Source organism: Suncus etruscus, chromosome 3 (assembly GCF_024139225.1).
Source record: "Suncus etruscus isolate mSunEtr1 chromosome 3, mSunEtr1.pri.cur, whole genome shotgun sequence".
Classification (NCBI taxonomy): Eukaryota; Metazoa; Chordata; class Mammalia; order Eulipotyphla; family Soricidae; genus Suncus; species Suncus etruscus.
Genome location: NC_064850.1, coordinates 106,912,223 through 106,930,729, shown reverse-complemented (window position 1 = coordinate 106,930,729; position 18,507 = coordinate 106,912,223). Strand labels below are relative to the sequence as shown.

Here is an 18,507-nt window from a genome sequence, read left to right as displayed (position 1 = left end):
TGGTAAAATCAGAAGGTCTGATTCATAATGCAGTTTTCTTCTCTGTCAACATTAACCTAGCTGAAATTTTCCTACTTTCATTTGTATCAGTCTTTTCTCTAAGACTTTAAAAGAAAATCAGAGAACCAGTTTATTTTTTCTTCTTTATAAAGGATCTTTATGTAGAGATACCCATTGTATTTCTAGTTGTCTTTAAATTTGACTTTGACTTAAACCCCCTGAGGCTCAAAGTAAAATATTACAATGAACTATTTCTTTCAAGGTCACAAGGATTCCAAAAAGATCTCATACCTGTATTTCTGGAATATCTACACTTACTGCCTTAATTAATGTTTCCTACATTCAACTGGAAATTTGAGGTTACATTTTCTTTTGTCTTTCAAAGAAAATGAATCTTTGTTTTTCCAGGTTTTATCTTTTGCTGAAAGAGCTTGTATAATAATCACTAGGTTCCATAAAAAGTGCCCTTTTTCTCAAGGCCACCTCAATTTTAACTCTGTAATCAGAGTTAGTATATTCATTTCTTAATGCTGTCACTCATTGGTAGTCATCAAACCATGATATTTTGGCTACACATCTATTTTTTGTGTGTTACATATACAGAAACAAACATGTACAAAATGCCTACTCATGCAATCTTCCCCATAGAACAAGACACAGACCTCAGCAAATCTATTCTATAAAAGGGTAAGGTGGCAAATATATCAAACTTGGCTAACCTTGTGGTTTCAAAATTACTCTATTTTGTAAAGTAGTTCAAAAATATGAGCCATAAACAATACATAAATGAACCTGTAACTCTTTCACTTTGTTTTTTTGTTTGATTTTTGTTTGGGGGTGACACACCCTTTGATGCTGAGGGGTTGCTCCTGACTATGTGTTCAGAAATTGCTCCTGACTTAGGGGGACCATATGGGACACTGGGGATCGAACAGCAGTCCTTTCTAGGCTAGCACTTGCAAGGCAGATGCCTTACCTCTAGTGCCACCTCTCTGGCTCTCCCTTCTACTTTCAACACCTCACATCTGATACCAAATGCATAAATCCTCTTCACCAAGAAATTTCCCAACACCAGCTATATGTCCCAAAATTATATTATTTATCTGTGATTTATATGAAAGTAATTGTACCAAATTTATAGCTTAATCCAATAATATGCTGCACTTGAGATGTCAATCAAAAGTTAAGGTCTCTGCTACTTCTGTCCAACTGATATATGTATGTGTTCCATGATTCCCTCTTTTGGTACCATAATATGCATAGTAAATGGTAAAATTCAGCAAAACAGTTTACTTGCTATGTTGCTAATTTATTATAAAATGCTACAACTCAGAAACCATCACATAGAAGACATGCACTTGCTAATGTATGGAGAATGGCAAATCCTTTTCCTCTCCAGGACTGTCCCTGCTGGTGAGATTGTAAGTCTCAAATTGTTATTCATTACCAGCATCAAGCTCTTGCTCCAGACTCTCCAGCAACCTTCATCTATCCACTAACCTCTTGGCCTACACAAAGCCATTTGTCATTTTCGTGAGTCCGAGGATTTTAGGAGCAATTACTCTTTAGTACCTTGAAACAAGGGCAGAGGTCTAATTTGTATATCTTCTCTTACAATTTGGCTGTGTTCCCATGAAATTTTATTTATAGACACAAATTTAAATCCCATATAATATTCATGTATCATGAAATCTGTTGGTTTTAATTTCATCATTTGACAACTTAAAGACCATTTTTAAATTGAAGTCCACAAATAGCAGGCTGGTTGGGTCCAGAGCCTTTGCTTGCTAATCCCATCCCAGAGTCTTGAGTGCCCCATGTTTTCAGTGTTGCTCTAGTATTGTCAGGTGCTCCATGCCTGCCATCTCAACTGGGCATTTCCTGACCTCCCACCATCATCCACACATTTGTTTTCTGTCTTTCTTTACGCCCCCCCCCCCCATTTGTTGCCCTTTGTCCAGGCAGTTCTATATTTCCAATTTGTTCTGCATTAGGTTGGAAAAGATTTGTCTCCACAAATCCTTACAATCCTTCAATTTTCTTATTTCCAATGTCTACATTAGAAGAATTATGAGGTCTCTTTTTTCCTAGAAACTTCTTTTTAAATATGACAGGTGTCAACTCCAATAATTTTAATTTGTGTTATTTAGTGGTGAATTCTGTGTTTGAGGGTTCATTTCATCTTGCTATAAAAGAAGAAACCGTTTTCTAAAGGGCAAGAGGGATTTCTCCCATCTGCTTTCATCTTTCAAGGGGAGAAAGTTTTCCTTAGAACTATAAAGCAAAAACAACAAAAATCACTAAATCCAATTTATAATTCTAGCCACTTTCATTAAATAGGCTATTCAATAATTAGAATCTAAAGCCTTATTCCTTAACACACTTTCTGAATATAAAATACCTTAAATCAGGGGCCAGAGAGATAGCATCGAGGTAAGGCATTTGCCTTACATGCAGGACAGTGGTTCGAATCCTGGCATCCCATATGGTCCCCCGAGCCTTCCAGGAGCGCTTTCTGAGCATAGAGCCAGGAGTAACCCCTGAGCACTGCTGGGTGTTACCCAAAAGCCAAAACAAACAAACAAAAAAACCAAAACAAACAAATAACCCCCCCCAAAGAAAGAAACCTTAAATCAAGGATATTTTTAAAATTAAATAGCCATGAGATACAGAATTAAAAAGTTATTGATAGTTGAGAGTTTCCTGTTTCTGTTTTTTGGGGGGCTCACACCCACTCAGGAATTACTTCTGGCTCTGCACTCAGAAGTCACTCCTGGCAGGCACGGGAACCATATGAGATGCCTTGATTCAAACCACCATCCACCCTAGTTCAGCTGTGTGCAAAGTAAATGCCCTACACACTATACTGTCTCTCAGGCCCTGATAGTTGAGTTTGTCATAAATGTTCCAACACCATCCCTTCACCAGTTCAGTGTTTATTTCCCCACATCCATTCCGTCTGTTACCCTCCCATCTCCCTCATCTCCAGTCAGCCTCTATGATAGACACTTTTCCTCCCTCCCTCCCTTCCTCCCTCTGTCTCTCTTCCTCTGTCTCTCTCTCTCTCGTGCTCTCTCTCGCTCTTTCTTTCTCCCTCTCTTTCCCTCTTCTGTCTCCCTCCCTCTCTCTGTCATCTGATTGCTCTCACTCTTGCTCTATTCCTCACCTAGTTTTCCCTTTTAGATACTATAGTTTGCAATGCTATTACTGAAGAGGCATCACTTTATTTTTTATCAGTTCCCAGTTTTTGCCAAGAGCAATCTTCTTTATTTTTTTTTAATTTTTTGCTTTTTGGGCCACATCCGGTGACACTCAGGGGTCACTCCTGGCTATGCTTCAGAAATCGCTCCTGGCTTGGGGGACCATAGGGGACGCTAGGGGATCGAACCAAGGTACGTCCAAGATCGGCCGTGTGCAAGGCAAACACCCTAGTGCTCAGGCCCCCAGAGCAATCATTTTTGTTTGTTTGTTTTTTGTTTTTTTTGAACTACACACGGTGACGCTCAGAGGTTACTCCTGGCTATGAGCTCAGAAATTTCTCCTGGCTTGGTGGACCATATTGGAGCCCAGGGAATCAAACCGCAGTCCTAGGCTAGTGTGGGCAGGACAAACGCCTTGCCCCTTGTGCCACTGCTCTGGCCCTTGGAGCAAACAATTTTAATTATTATTGTCATAGTGGTGCCTTCTCTTCCTTCACTACACTCTGTCTCCCACATCATTTCTATTGCACTAGGGTATTTATTCTCATACTACTTTTTTTTTAATATCCTACAGATGAGTGATAATTCTGTGTTGGTCACTCTCCCACTGACTCATTTTACTGAGCATAATACTCTCCATATCCAATCATGTATAAGCAAATGCTATGACTTCATTTTTGCTTATTCTATTGTATAGATGTACCATAGTTTTCTTTACCCTTAGCAGATGGGGAGTGAGTAAATAATTTCTTTGTTTCATGAACAGTTTTTGTATCCTAGTCTTCATTTCTTTTGAGGTGCAAAAACTTTTTACTTTTCTTTTCTTTGTTTTTTGGGTCACACCCGTTTGATGCTCACGGGTTACTCCTGGCTATAGGCTCAGAAATCACTCCTGGCAGGCTCGGGGACCATATGGGATGTCAGGATTTGAACCACTTTCCTTCTGCATGCAAGGCAAATGCCCTACCTCCATGCTATCTCGCTGGCCCCTCAAAACCTTTTTAATTTAATGTAGTCTCATTTGTTTATCCACCTGCTTTATCTGTGCTGTTTCATGCTAAGGATGTCTTTTTACTCATACTTGGGTACATCCTGCCTTGTATCTCAGATGTAAATACAATCTTTGAATAGTCAAAATGTTGGAATTATCAGTAATCACAAAAAATAAATGTTGTCTCTTCTTAATTTACTTCAAATGCAAATATCTTCTCTTTATCAAAGCTATAAAAACCTGAAATCTTAGCTTAACTAGTAAAATGTTTAATTCCATTTTTTTCTTTTTAGGGCCATCCTAAAATTTTGGAATGATTAAAATATTTTTTTGTGCTTGGTTTAAGTTTTGGAGAGTCTCCCAGATCTACTCAGAAATTTTTGTTGGCTTGGTGCTCAGGGACCACTCTGGTGGTGTTTGAGGACCATTTGTGGTGATAAGGAATAAACCAAGTTGGTTGAATGCAAAGTAAATGCCTTGTCCACTGCACCATCTCTCTGCCATGTTGACAAGTTGTTTTTATATGTACCTTTTTAAATATACTGTAGTTAAGTAAAGGTTTAAATTTTTGTCTTCTAATTTTTAATAGTAATAGTTTAATAGTAATAGTTTTAAAGAAATGTACTTCAGAAATATGCTAGATGGAAGAGAGAAAGAGGGAAAAAGAAAGACAAAAATTGAGAGAGATGTTTAAAAATTGCCTTCTTCATAAAAGAAAAAGTAGAGAATACACACAGGTTAAAATGTAGAACAATATTCATGGTGGAGTGGAGAATAAGTCTGTATTCTAGTATTTTACTAAAACTATTGCAATCAAATTTATTTGATAATGGTAATGTATAAGGTAAAACTAAGATAGAAAGGTACTGTTCTGTCTGTGAGCTTTTATTTTTTGTGATCTAATTAAAAACACACTATTGACATTGGCATTATTTTCTAGTATCAATCAATGTTCTTCTCGTGGAGAATGTTTTCTATATTTTAGGATGCTACAGACTTTCTTCTATAGGGCAGAGTTTTCCTAAATAGTAAAGAGATTCTGTGATCAAAGTCACTGTATGATACTGGATCATTCTGAGAATATAGAATCAATGTATTAATCATTTGTCTTGTCACTTTTGATAGCCTGAGTGTCTTATAGGATTCCCAAGGCTGTATTTCCTCTCAGTTTCTATACACTCATTTTATAGGTGAGATACAAGAAGCTCAGTGAGGCTAGGAAACATGCCCTAGAAAACAACTATTGCTAAGTAGTTAGCAAGTGAATATTACAGGGCCAGAATTAGAGTACATTTGGTAGGGAATTTGCCTTGTATTCAGCTGACTTTTGTATCCCTTATGGTCCTTGCGCTTACCAGCAATAATTCTGAGTACAGAAGCAGGAGAAACCCCTGGCACTTCCAGGTTCATCACCCAAATAAATAAACAAAAATTAACATGACAATCAATATTTACTTATAAAAAGGGATCAGGGCATTTCTTTGTCCTTTAGAAAGATAGGTTTATTTACTCAGAATATATTTAGAAGGTGTTACTGTGATTTTCTCTGTTTGCCAGAGAAAACTGTGAAGTAAAGTGAAGTTTGAAGTGAAGAGCAAAAATTACAGCTTCCTAAGGTCATAGCACTTGATCATTATAGCCTGAAATTATAATGGCTCACTGACTTGACACAACACACAAGTTGAGCCTAGCACCTACACTGGTGAGAAATTATATCTCCAATAAAGAAGCTTCCTTCATGGTATTATTGTTCCTCTTCATGTATTTGTATGACAATATAGAGAGATAATGCAAGATATACTTATATATTTTTTCAGACACCAAAAATCATTAAAGAGTAGAGAAAATAGTGGGTAAGTGTATCCATGAATTTTTATGATTCCAAATATATTATTTTAGACCAACCTGACTTATGAAAATTAAAAAAAGAATGAAAGCTTTTGAGTTACCCAATTTTTTGGTACACATGAAAGTCATGGGCTAGGAAGTTAACTTGATCCCCAGTGCCACGAGAGTCCTTCTTGCACAATCATATGTCCCACTGGAGATCCCTGCTGAGTATACTGGAAGTGGTCCAGAATGGAATGGATGTGGTACAAATATAGGCTGCTACTGTACATTGATAGCATTTTATTTTTCCGTTTGTTTTTGTTGTTGTTGTTTTTTGGCCACATCAGGAAAAGTTCAGGGTTACTCTTGGCTATGCACTCAGAAATCATTCCTGTCTTGGGGGACCATATGAGACTCGGGGGATCAAACAGCAGTTGGTCCTAGGCTAGCCTGTGCAAGGCAGATGCCCTACTGCTTGCACCACTGCTCCAGCCCCAAGCATCCTATTTTTTAATTGTGTATGAGTCAGTTACATTATAGCATGTATGTGAAAATAGATGGAATTAGATATGATTAAAAAGAATCACATCACTTATATTTTAGTAAATATGTTTTAAAATGACTAAGTCTCTGTAAAAAATATTTTAACAATGAAACTATCATAAGAAAGATTAGAATAGGGGCCAGAGTGGTAGTGAAACAGTAGGGCACTTTCCTTGCACATGGCTAACCTAGGACAGACCTGGGTTCTATCTCCAGCATCCCATATAGTCCCCCAAGCCAGGAGCAATTTCTGAGTGCATAGCCAGGAGTAATACCTGAGCATCACTGGGTGTGGCCCAAAACCAAAAACGAACAAAAAAGAATGATAGGATTAGAAATGGAGTGATGTACAGCAGGTAGGGTGTTTGCCTTGTATACGGCCAAACTGAATTCAATCCGTATTCCATATGACCCCTTGAACCTGTCAAGAGTGATTGCTGAGTGCAGAGTGTATAGTAACCCCTAAGCTCCACTGGGTGCATTCCCCAAAACAAAAATTAATGAACAAAAAAAGAATGTTGGAAATTGTCTTATAGTTTTTAAGATCAAATATTGAAACTTTTATCCAGTTTTCATGATCAGTATGTCCTTCTTATCATAAAAATAATGCTATTTAATTTGAAGCAATTTTAAATGCTGATTTTGATTTTTAATTTTGATAATTATAACATTAGAGAAGTTTTAATGCATAAATATTTAGTACTTTGAGTCCTGGAGGTTTTGATTTTTATTTAGTGGAAATTATCTTATAAATATTTTTTATATACAAGAATATATATTCTATTCTTAGAATAAAATACAGTTCAGTTAGAAGCCCAGAGGATAAAAGGAAGGTAAGTTTTAACATTTCAAATTAGTTCCTCTCTGGCCTGGCCCAAGGTCTCATAAATTAAGATATTAGCAAGAAACCAAGTTTCCTATATGAAATTTTCTTTACCTAAGGGAACAGATTTCTAGCTCTAGGGACTAAGACTAACATCCTAAGGTTTGGTTTTGATAGATATAAACGTGTATAAAAGGTTACAGAATCTATAGTAAAATTCAATAGCCCAATACTATTCTGGCCAAAACTTTTTGGAGTGTATATTAGTTAGCAGGTATTCAAAGTATCCAGGGCAAGTCCCTGAAGCAAAGCAATCTTTTTTTTGTTACAAACTGCTATGGCATTCAAAGACAAGAAGAAGAGAAATTGTTTTGATACTAAATCTTCCAGGTAAAGAGAAATTTAATTGAGGCTATATTTTTTTCTGTAAATATGCAACAAAAGGAAAAATAATTTTAAGCCAAATAATATGAAGGGAATATAATGTCAGTACCATAACACGAATCTCAGAAATATTTTCAGTGATCCATGCAGAGGAGTAAAAAATATTCGAGATGATCTTCTGGTTAAATATTTCTGGGGGGTATACGAAATAGCCATCCATGCTAAGGATTTAGCAAGCCTTCTGTTCATGGCCCTCATAGATATGCAGAAATTCCTATTGATGGTGTGATAGGAATCATTCCTGGATCTCTGGGAATCATAAGGGATACTGAAGATGGAATCAGGATTGACTGTGTGCACAGTAAGCATCTTCTCCATTGTACTATTTCTTAGACCTCTATACTTATTTCCAAAATACTGTTTTTTGTGGAGAACTGAAGTCATTTTCTTGTCTAGGCTTTTGAAAGTGATTTTCTCTGATACGAACTGCTTTTTGTTTCTCTAATCAGCTATGCACTGAGAAGAGCAGCTGATTGAACTAGCTAGGAATTTTTCGCTTTGCATAATAGTCATCACAATTGTGGTTGAACATTTGCTGTATTTCTGGCAAACAAATGCAAAGCAAATATAGGTTCCCAAGGTATTAGGAACATGTACATCTGTTTCATAATGTAATTACATAAGTTGAGCAATGAAAATGCTAATTAGCTTGTTTACACATATGCAATTCAATGAGTCTAACCACTTACATGATCTTAAAAAGTAAGCACAATTTGTTTTCTGTTACTGTTTATATTTTAATAAAAGACATATTTGGGGCATATGTGTTGCTGTACCTAGCAGTGCTTGGAAATTACTCTTGGGTTAATGTTCTATATTATTCATAGTCATGCTCAGGGGAATGTTAGGTGAATGGAATCCAGGCCTTATATATTGAAGGATACACTCAGTCCCATTGAGTTATCTTTTTGGCTCCAACAATTAAGTACATTTTGCAAAATTATACAATGTAATACAGGAGAAAAAAGTTTGATGAACGACTTACTTATTTCCTGCTAAAGAGACTAATTAGGAAGATGAAAATAAAAATTGAAATGTTTATAGACAAAAATTGATCTCTAGTTATAATAAAAGAATATTATTTGATAGATTTTTGTTTTATAAACTATTTTATAAGCTCAAGTTCAATACTAAGATTCTTAAAAAGTATCAAAATAACTTAATTTAGGAAGCAATTATCTGTCTTCATCAGATCTAGCCTTTCCTGTACCGTATTTATTTGAGTATAACGTGCAGAATTTTCTACCAAGAAAAGAAATCAAAGTTTGGGTACCCGTTATAAATGAGGGCTGGGGTGGGGCGGCAGTGGTGGCCGGTCCTATGAGGGCGCAGGCGAATTGTGAGTTTGCACTGCCCTTTTCCAGGCTAAGAAAAAAAAAAAAAACAACAAAAAAAACTCAAGAAACCTGGCCTATCTCTCGTGATTTGGTTCAAACATCATGGCAAGACATACCAAAAGAAATGATCATCAAGAGTTTTTTGAAAACAGGCATCAGCAATAAGATGGACGGACAGAAGACGAACTGCTGTGGAATTCAGACTCAGAAGAAAGCGAAGAAACTGAGAAACAGATGTTCAGGCCAACTGGGACACTGATGAAAAATTAACTCGAGAAGAATGGGAACAACTCTTTAGTGTATCTAAGGATGAATCTGACTTGGAAGCATTTTAAATAAATATTGTTTTTTCTTGTTTGTTTGTTTTTGGGCCACACCCGGCGTTGCTCAGGGGTTACTCCTGGCTGTCTGCTCAGAAATAGCTCCTGGCACGCACGGGGGACCATATGGGACACCGGGATTTGAACCGACCACCTTTGGTCCTGGATCGGCTGCTTGCAAGGCAAACGCCGCTATGCTATCTCTCCGGGCCCTTAAATAAATATTGCTACCGGTAATTTTATTTCGGTATTGTGTTTACATCAGTTTACGTCGTCAATAAATGATCTTTATCATGGCCGCACGTATTCAACCACGTCTTTTTGTTAAATACAATGCTTGGTGTGAAACAAAATTTTATACCGTTTTTAAATGAAAATTAGGGGTGCGCGTTATACATGGGTGTGCGCTATACTCGAATAAATACAGTACCTTTGTTGTGGGGCCACTCCTAGTAATAATCTGTAGCTACTCCTAGCAATATACAAAGTGATATGTGATGCTAGTTGCCATACCAGGTAGGTGCAGGGGTAATTAATGTGATTTATTTTTCACTTTTTATCATTGTTTTGGATTTTCTAAGATTGGAAAGAGTTGATAGACACAGCCAACGAAGATCATTAACTTATCAGAAACCTGGAGTTTATGATCAGACATTCTGGTGACATATAACTAATGATGTTTGTTGAGTTTTATGGAATTCATAACAATAAGAAAGTGCCAGAGAAAATATTCAGAAATATCCCAGCATATGACATTATTGGGCCCCAGGAAGAGAGCTATTAGCTTATAGTAACATCTAGATATGGAGTCATAGACCTCTTCAAGCTTAATAGCATGTTCTTAGGGATTATATGTCTTTCTTTACTGTCATTTTGGCAGAGGTGACAGCTACACCAGAAAGTGTGCAGGGATTACCTATGACTCTGCTCTTAGAAATCACTCCTGGCAGTGCTCAAGGGACCCTATGAAATTCTGGCAATCAAACCAGTGAAAAGCAAGTGCTTTACCTGCTATCTCAGATCCCAGATATTTATTCTTTTTTCATTTTGATATTCTAATTTTTCTTTTTCTGTAGATAGATCTATCCTTTCCAGTAATTATTTCAATTTATTATTTGAAATCCAGGGTTTTAAGTCTGAAAAATATTTAGGTATACATTTATTTATATATGTGTGTATTTGCATTTATTTAGGTATATCTAAGAGATTTGGGTTTATGCTATTCTGATCTTTTAAGAAAGGATTGTATAGTGAAAATGTAATAATAGTGAAAATGTAATAGGACAAAGATTTCAACTTGACTTTTGTCATAAAGCCTTAGAAGTCTCAAGGGAAATAAAATTAGAGAAAGTGGACATATAAGTCACAAAAATAATAATGTGTTAGTAATTTCTATTAAAACTTTAAGGAAGAATTATGCTCCATTAAAATATTAAAGGAAATTATCTAACTACTATATTAATATTAAAATGCATATGTGGGCTCAAAAAGATAAATAGCAAGCAATGTCTTGGACATACATGGTTGACCTGAATACAATACCCAGCACTGAGTACTGCCAGCAGTGATTCATGCCTGAGTACAGAGCCAAGAGTTATCACTGAGCACCACTGGGTGTGGTCCCAAAGCCAGAAAAAATGCATATGCAAATACAATTTAGTTTTTTTTTTTACCAAATGTAGCATTCATTTTTAATTGAATCTTTCCACTAAAAATGTCTTTTTCTTTTTACTTGAAAATAACCAAAGGTCTTTGCTTTTTTACACTTGTCTTTCTTGATTTGCAATGATGTATACAGACTCTCTCTTCTTTTGTCTCCTTATAAATACTGCAGGTACCAGCATCATTGATCTGATATCGGACCTTTATTTGATCTCCCCACATACGAATAAAACTTATCATAGTATATCTGAATCTGGGAAGAGACCTGCAACACCATGTTTTGCACCAAATTGAAGGATCTGAAGATAACTGGAGAGTGTCCTTTCTCCTTGCTGGCACCTGGACAGGTTCCTAAAGAGTCCTCCGAGGAGGTAGCAGAAAGCTCAAAAAGTCACGAATTAACCCAGGCCACAGCACAGGGGAAGCCAGAGAAGAACACGAGAGGAAATGTCCCTCAAAGGAAGACCAGCCGGAGCCGAGTTTATCTTCACACGCTAGCAGAGAGTATTTGCAAACTGATATTCCCAGAGGTGAGTGCTTGCCTTTTGAGGTGTTTTTCTAAGGAAAACATCCTAAATTGCTCTCTCACTTTTTTTGTTTTGCTCTCTCACTTTTTTTAATATAATTTTTATTTTGATCGTAATGGCTTACATATTGTTGACAATAATATTATAGGTACATATTTACATAAAATCAGGGGGGTTCCCATCACCAATTTGTCCTCCCTACACCTCCGTGTTCATCCTACCTCCCATATCCTCCTCCCTCTGTACCTAGCTTACTACTTACTAGTCTTGGTCTTGGTGCCTCCCTTATTCCCCCCTCTAACTGGGAGGCAGGATTAGATAGTTCAAGTTATGTGGTTTTATTTGAAGAAGAGAAAAGTAATAAACTGGGGTAAAAGTCTAATAAGCCGAAAATAGGAGGAATCCTTCTAGAGGCTCTCCTCGTTGGTTTGAAAGATGAAGGAGAAAAAGAAGGTGAAACACCCCAACAGTACAAAAAGAAGTGTCAAATATCCAGTGAGCACTCCAGTGATAACGATTGCTCTCTCACTTTTAAGTTACAATAAATGTATTACATTTCCTGGAAACATCTAAAATATTTTTAAATCAATAATAATTTTAAATTATGTTTAATCTAAGGATTGGAGTGATCTATGTTTAATCTAGGGGCTGCACAGCAGTAGGGCATTTGCCTTGCATGTGACCAACCCTGGACTGACTTAGGTTTGATTCCCAGCATCCCATAGGGTCCCCCTGAGCCTGCCAAGAGCAATTTCTGAGTGTAGAGCCAGGAGTATCCCCTGAGAATCTCTGGGTATTGCCCAAGACTAAAAAAAATTATGTTTAATTTAAATTTTTGCACTTGTCTTACATGCAGCTGACCTGGGATTGAGCCCCCAGCATCTCATAGAGTCCCTTGAGCAGTGCTAAGAGTAATTCCTAAGCACAGTCAGGAGTATCCCCTAAGCATTGCCAGGTATTCCCTAACAACAAATCAAGGGTTTTTGCACTGTGATGGACTTTGTGACTTTGAGCAATGCTTACCAGTCAGCTTCTTTGTTAATCAGAAAAATAACAGTCCCTACTCTGTAGAGTTTAAATGAATATTAAGTGAAATCAAAAAATCATTTCTATACCTTAAGTGCCTGGTAGTTGTTAACTATTATTTATAATAAAACTTTTGGACCATTACATATTTCCTACCTGGTTTTCCACCTCTAATTCTAAAGAGCATCATATGTTTCCTTTTTTCTTGAATATTAAGCAAATCAAGTAGTTTATTTTTAGCTATGACAATATCTTTATGTAGAGGCTTGTCCTTTTTAGCCTGCTAATGCACTTTTAAGAGGATTCTGAGTGGGGGGGCATATTCTTTTATTTTTGTTTTCTTTTAGTGTTGGGGCTGTATTTTGCTATTCTCAGAGCTTACTCCTGACTCTGTGTTTAGGGATCTCTCCTGACAGGAAAAGGACTTTATGAGCAGCCAGGGATTAAGCCCAGATCAGATGCAAGCAATGCAAGCACTTTATCCCCTTTTCTATATCTCTAGGCCTGGAGCTTTCTCTTAATTAGGTTAAGTATTTTAAGAATAGAAAGGGCATGTAAAGTGCTTTTTGACATATTAGGCTAAAAATAAGAGCCACTGTTTATCTTCATGGTACCTCCTTTCCTCTGTTTTGTGTAAACTCACGCCATGGAAGATTGACAATGATATAGTCAGACTCCAGCTACCATAATTTAGTGGTAATTCTAATCAGTTCCACACCAATTCTGTGTTTTATGTAATCTCTGAATAACAAAAACTCATTGAATCTGAGGAGTAGAAGGAACTTTAAAGTGGATCTTGTATTCCTAAAATAAACTAGGGAAGTTAAGTGACCTGAACAAAGTAAATCAGCTAAGGAAGTGCAAAGCAATTTTTTTCTGTCATTAATATGGGCTAGAGTTACTGAGAAAAAAGAGATAGAAATTGAAATGTAATTAGAATTAATTGAGGAAACTTAAAAAGTATTAGCCAAATAGTCTGCACTGGCCTTTGAATTAGAAATATTTAAATTTTATTTAATTTTAATAATAAATTTTAATTTTTAAAATTAATATTTATTTTAATAATTCGGTATTTAATTTTATTTTTTTTTTAGTCATTAACTTTGGCTAGCATGAGGAATGGCATCTTTTCAGGTTGCTGATTGGGCATCACTGTCTGGGAAGAGGCTGGTATTCTCCTTACTCAGGGCAGAAGTGCACTTGGATGAACAGTGACAATAAGACTGGAGAGCTAGTTTCCTGGTTTTCCCTGAATCTGTACATGACCATATTGACTTCATAATACTTGATAAATTCCAAGAATGGAACTTGGTTACAGGTTGAAATCACTCTTAAAAACATTTTGAGTATAAGTTTTTAAATATTTTACTTTTTTTTTAACTAGAATAACCTGTTTTTCTTGTAAGAATTTAAGAATATTTGACACAATGTTCCTACTGTGCCATAATGCAGAGAAGTCAAAGCTATAGAAATTCTAGGAGACTGAGGAAAGGGATATTTAGTTCTAATTGTCTCCAATGACCAAGACCATTTACTGTTTAATGGTAATCGCCCCAGTGCTGAATACATTTGAATTGTATAGAAGTAATATATAATAATCTATATAGTGTATCTCAGCTAGCAACATATGGCTCCCTTGGGTGCTCAGGATATTCCAAGGAGGTTACAGGTGAAAATGATAAGTAGAGGACACCTGGCAAGATGAGATTAGAAAATAAAGCAATAGGAAAGGGAGGATCCAGGAAGAAAACAGTTGTCCCAGTTGGACAATGTTTAGAGACTCTGATCTAGAATAGCTTATCAGTTTAAACTTTGTATCTTTGAGCCTTAGGGATAGTACAGGGGTTAGGGTTCTTGCCTTACATGTAGCTGGCCCTGGTTAAGTATTTGACACAGTATATGCTTCCAAAATCATCATCATCATCACCATTATCCTCATTATCCTCCTCATAATCATCATAATTATTATCACAACAACAAATTATTCCTTAATAAGAACTTTCTTTTATGGATTCTTTTAAAATTATTCAGACTTATATCTGCATATATTTAATTTGATTATAATTGGCAGCCCAAAAGGATGATCTGAAATACCTTTGGCCACAGTATAGTTCCTGCTTTTGGTAATCAGAATAAGTTTACCTCCAATATCCTTTTATGTGGGTTAAACATTAAGTCTGAGTAAGGTCAATAAGAGTAGTGGGTTCATTGAGTTTAGTATGATCTGACTGGTCACAGATAGCAATTTTTTCATTTCTCTTTGAAGAATTTTATCATATAAATTATGCAACTTACATTAAAAACCTAGAGAATTGCAGAAGTCTTTGTTTCTAATATGTAGTCTATTGCTATTCTGCACAGTATTGATTATTTTTCTGTGGATTTTGACTTATGGCAACCTTCAAGTACAGTATTGCTAAAGAACTTACAATAAAATAGAAGCCAGAGTGGGAGCAAACTAAGTTCCACTAATTTATGTCTATTCAATTTGATTTGCTTATAAATAGTACATTAAATTAAATACATAGAGTAACTAGAAGTATCTGAAAATATTATGAAGCCTTTCAAAATAATAATTTTAATAAAGGTTAAGGAAAAGATGGAAACAAAGGAAAATATTTCAATCATAAGAAAATATTTTTATTTATTTTTTGTCAAGGAAAATATTAAGAAATATAGAGAAGTTAAATATTACCTTGACAAGACACCAGGAAATGGGACAGTCATGCGATTTGCAGCAACATAGATGGAACTAGAGAATGAGCGAATGATGAGTGATTATGTTGAGTGAAGTCAGTCATATAAAGAATGATAAATACAAAATTTTTATTGTATGTAGTGCTTAACGATATACAGCATTGTAGTAACAAAAGGTTAATGGCAAAACAGTGGGAAATTTGGTCCACACAACTGAGTTTTGTGCAATGAGTTGAAAAGAAGGGGATTTGGGAGAGGGTGGTAGGTACAATGGTGATAGTGTGGTGCTGAAATTGCTCTGTGGTGCAAGAGAATCCATTGTTAACTATATGTGTAAATAACAGAATATCCTTTTTATTAAAAATTGTTTAATTAAAAATGTTATGTGATTAAAATTTGTGAAAATCTGAAAGCTCATAATTTATAGTAAACCCTCACCTTGGTTCTGAAGTCTTCACCTACAAAAATGTACTTTTTCAGGAGGGGATCAGAGTGAGCTACGGTTTCTTGAACTCTATACTACTAAGCCATTATCAGTGATGGCAGAGTAATTTCAAGTATCCTAGTTTTAAAATTTATCTGACTTTAATTTCACCAACTTAAGATTCTCCTCTTCTTTCCTAAATGAGCATTACTCACTTAGTTCAGGGGCCACTTTTGGTGATTGTTTATATCTTTATATTAGAAATCTCCAGATTGAATTTCAATAAATTTTACCTTTCAATACATTTTATTTTACTTTCCTAAACTTTATGACCACTTTAAAAAAGACAATTTTGTTTATAATTCCTTTCATAAGAATAGAATCTTGTTCTTGATCTATTCTGCATAGCCTAACTGCTTCATTTGACCAGTGGAAATTCTTTTTTTTTTGTTGTTGCCCTCCCCCTACCAGTGGAAATTCTAAGGACACTATAAACAGTACTCTTTTGTTTGTTTTGTTATGTTTTATGTTTTTTAATTTTTTTAATTTAAAAAAATATTTCATTGAGACCATTGTGGATTCTAGGTCCTTCATAGTTGGATTTTAGGCATACAGTGACAGTGAATTAGGGTCATTCCCACCACCAATGTTGACCTCCCTCCACCAAAGTTTTCAGCTTGCATCCCATACCCCTCCACACTTAGTCTCCTGGCCTGCTAGTGTAACATTTTAAGTTTAGATTGTTATAGCTTGGGTCTTTTGATTTTATTGTCATTGATTTGGGCATGGGTATTTGTTCTGAACTCCCAATTTAGAACTTAGCCAACATTTTTTTTACTTTCTTTTGGGTAAAGTGCAAAAAGTATCAAAGATTATTATAAATGTGATATTTATGTGGAATGCAAAATAAAATGGTAGATGCTCCCCAGTGCTCTATTATCTGGTTAATTAGATATAGTGAATAGCTTGATAATGATGTTAAGAGAAATAGTCAATAAAGTATTAAGTAAGGTATATGTGCTAATATGTGAATATATATATATATATATATATATATATATATATATATAAGAGGATATTCATAAAGTGCTCAGAAAGAAACAAAAGAGAAGACAATATTTGGTGAAGATCATTAGTTCAACGAAAGAAATTCAATACAAATGTGGGTAAATGTTATCATCAATTAACCTTGATGACAGTTTGGAATTAAGGGAAAAAAGGAAGTGCATAGGCAGAGACAGGCCCAGTCCAAGCAGTATATAGATATAGAGATGAAAAGGATATTTGAAAAGTAAGAATACACTTGTAATTAAGGGCCAAGAGCCACTGGCCAGCTGGGTCTAGAGTTTGTGAAAAGAACAAGAATTTACTTGGCCTGAGCCATGTTGAGATTGAAGTATTGGCAGCAGTTGTGAAGGGATTTCCTGACTCAGAGGAACAATGTCCATAAAGCCTTCTTGGAGGGCCCGACCTTACCAAACCCAGCTCATTCTTTGAATTCTGCCCCAGTTCGTCCGTGTTCTGTGGCTGCAATGAGACCACCCATGCTGGAGAAGGCTATGGGCCACCACCCAGATCCAAATTCAAATTCATCAGAGCTCATCATTTTCCCACATTTGAAAAATCCACATAAGATTCACATTCTTTTTCCTTGATATAAAATATTATTGAGATACAGGTCTAATTTTCTTTTCTGTTCCTTGTTTCCTAATGCCAATAAACAACACTTGATCAAGATAGTCATAATATTTCTGCTTCTACAGAAAGAGCGTTTTCTGTGAATTTTAGAAACAAAAATAGGCACCTTTAAATAAATTATTACTTAAGCAAGTGCTTAAAACTTTTCTTTTTTCTTTTTTTAGTTTGAGAGGCTGAACCTTGCTCTGCAGAGAACTCTGGCAAAACACAAGCTCGAGGAAAGCAGGTAAACTGAACTGCTTGAACTGTGGGCACTTCTGGGTACCATTGCTAATAACTCTACAAGTATCCAGCTCTGATGGGATATGCCACCATCTTTGTAAGCTTTGCAGTATGCCAGCATGTGGACACAGTGTTTGAGTTGTTACTAAACTGAAAGTAAATACACTTCTTTTCCCACCTTTTATGCTTGGATAATAAGATGATAGGAAAAGGCAGACTGAGTTTTAAGCCTAGGTTAGCGTGAATGAGTGAGTAAGAGAGAGAGAGAGAGAGAGAGAGAGAGAGAGAGAGAGAGAGAGAGAGAGAGAGAGAGAGAGAGTTTTAATCCATTGTGTGGCTTTTAATAAGTATTCATGGGAATTCTTTTTTTTTTTTTACTAAAGGTTAATTTCTAAAATATTTTATATGTAGGCAAATAAGGCATGGTTAGCAAACAATTAGAACCTGCCTGAAGAATGCTGTGTGCACAGAAGCAGGACTGTAATAAGACAGTCTCCCCACACATAGCCATTTGTACTTTCACAGAAACACACACAGTCACATGTCAGTTAAACTTTTTAGCTGCTACATAAAGAGGAGGTGGACACATCAAGTATGTTAGCTGGAGGGATTCTGGAGACTCTCTAAGCAAAAGTTAAGACTTATGTGCATGCTTTGTTGTTTATATAACTAGTTTGGTTATACTGTTGTGCAGGGCCTGAGTATGGTTCTCATGTTTTTTGTCCAGGGTAGGACATAAGTAGAATTCCCAAGCATTGCTCAC

General features: G+C 35.9%; 1 protein-coding gene across 2 annotated transcripts in view; it reads left to right on the top strand.

The window, feature by feature from the left end:
- The window catches only part of GUCY1A1 (guanylate cyclase 1 soluble subunit alpha 1), an 825,102-nt gene that overhangs the window by 782,379 nt on the left and 24,216 nt on the right, over positions 1 to 18,507 (top strand). Inside the window, exons 2-3 of one of the 2 annotated variants that reach the window (XM_049769613.1) lie at positions 11,352 to 11,680; positions 17,687 to 17,748. In XM_049769613.1, the coding sequence (XP_049625570.1) occupies positions 11,426 to 11,680; positions 17,687 to 17,748 (317 nt within the window). In that variant the 5' untranslated portion in view covers positions 11,352 to 11,425. Of the gene's footprint in view, positions 1 to 11,322; positions 11,681 to 17,686; positions 17,749 to 18,507 lie in introns of both variants that reach the window. The other variant, XM_049769612.1, reaches the window with a different exon arrangement.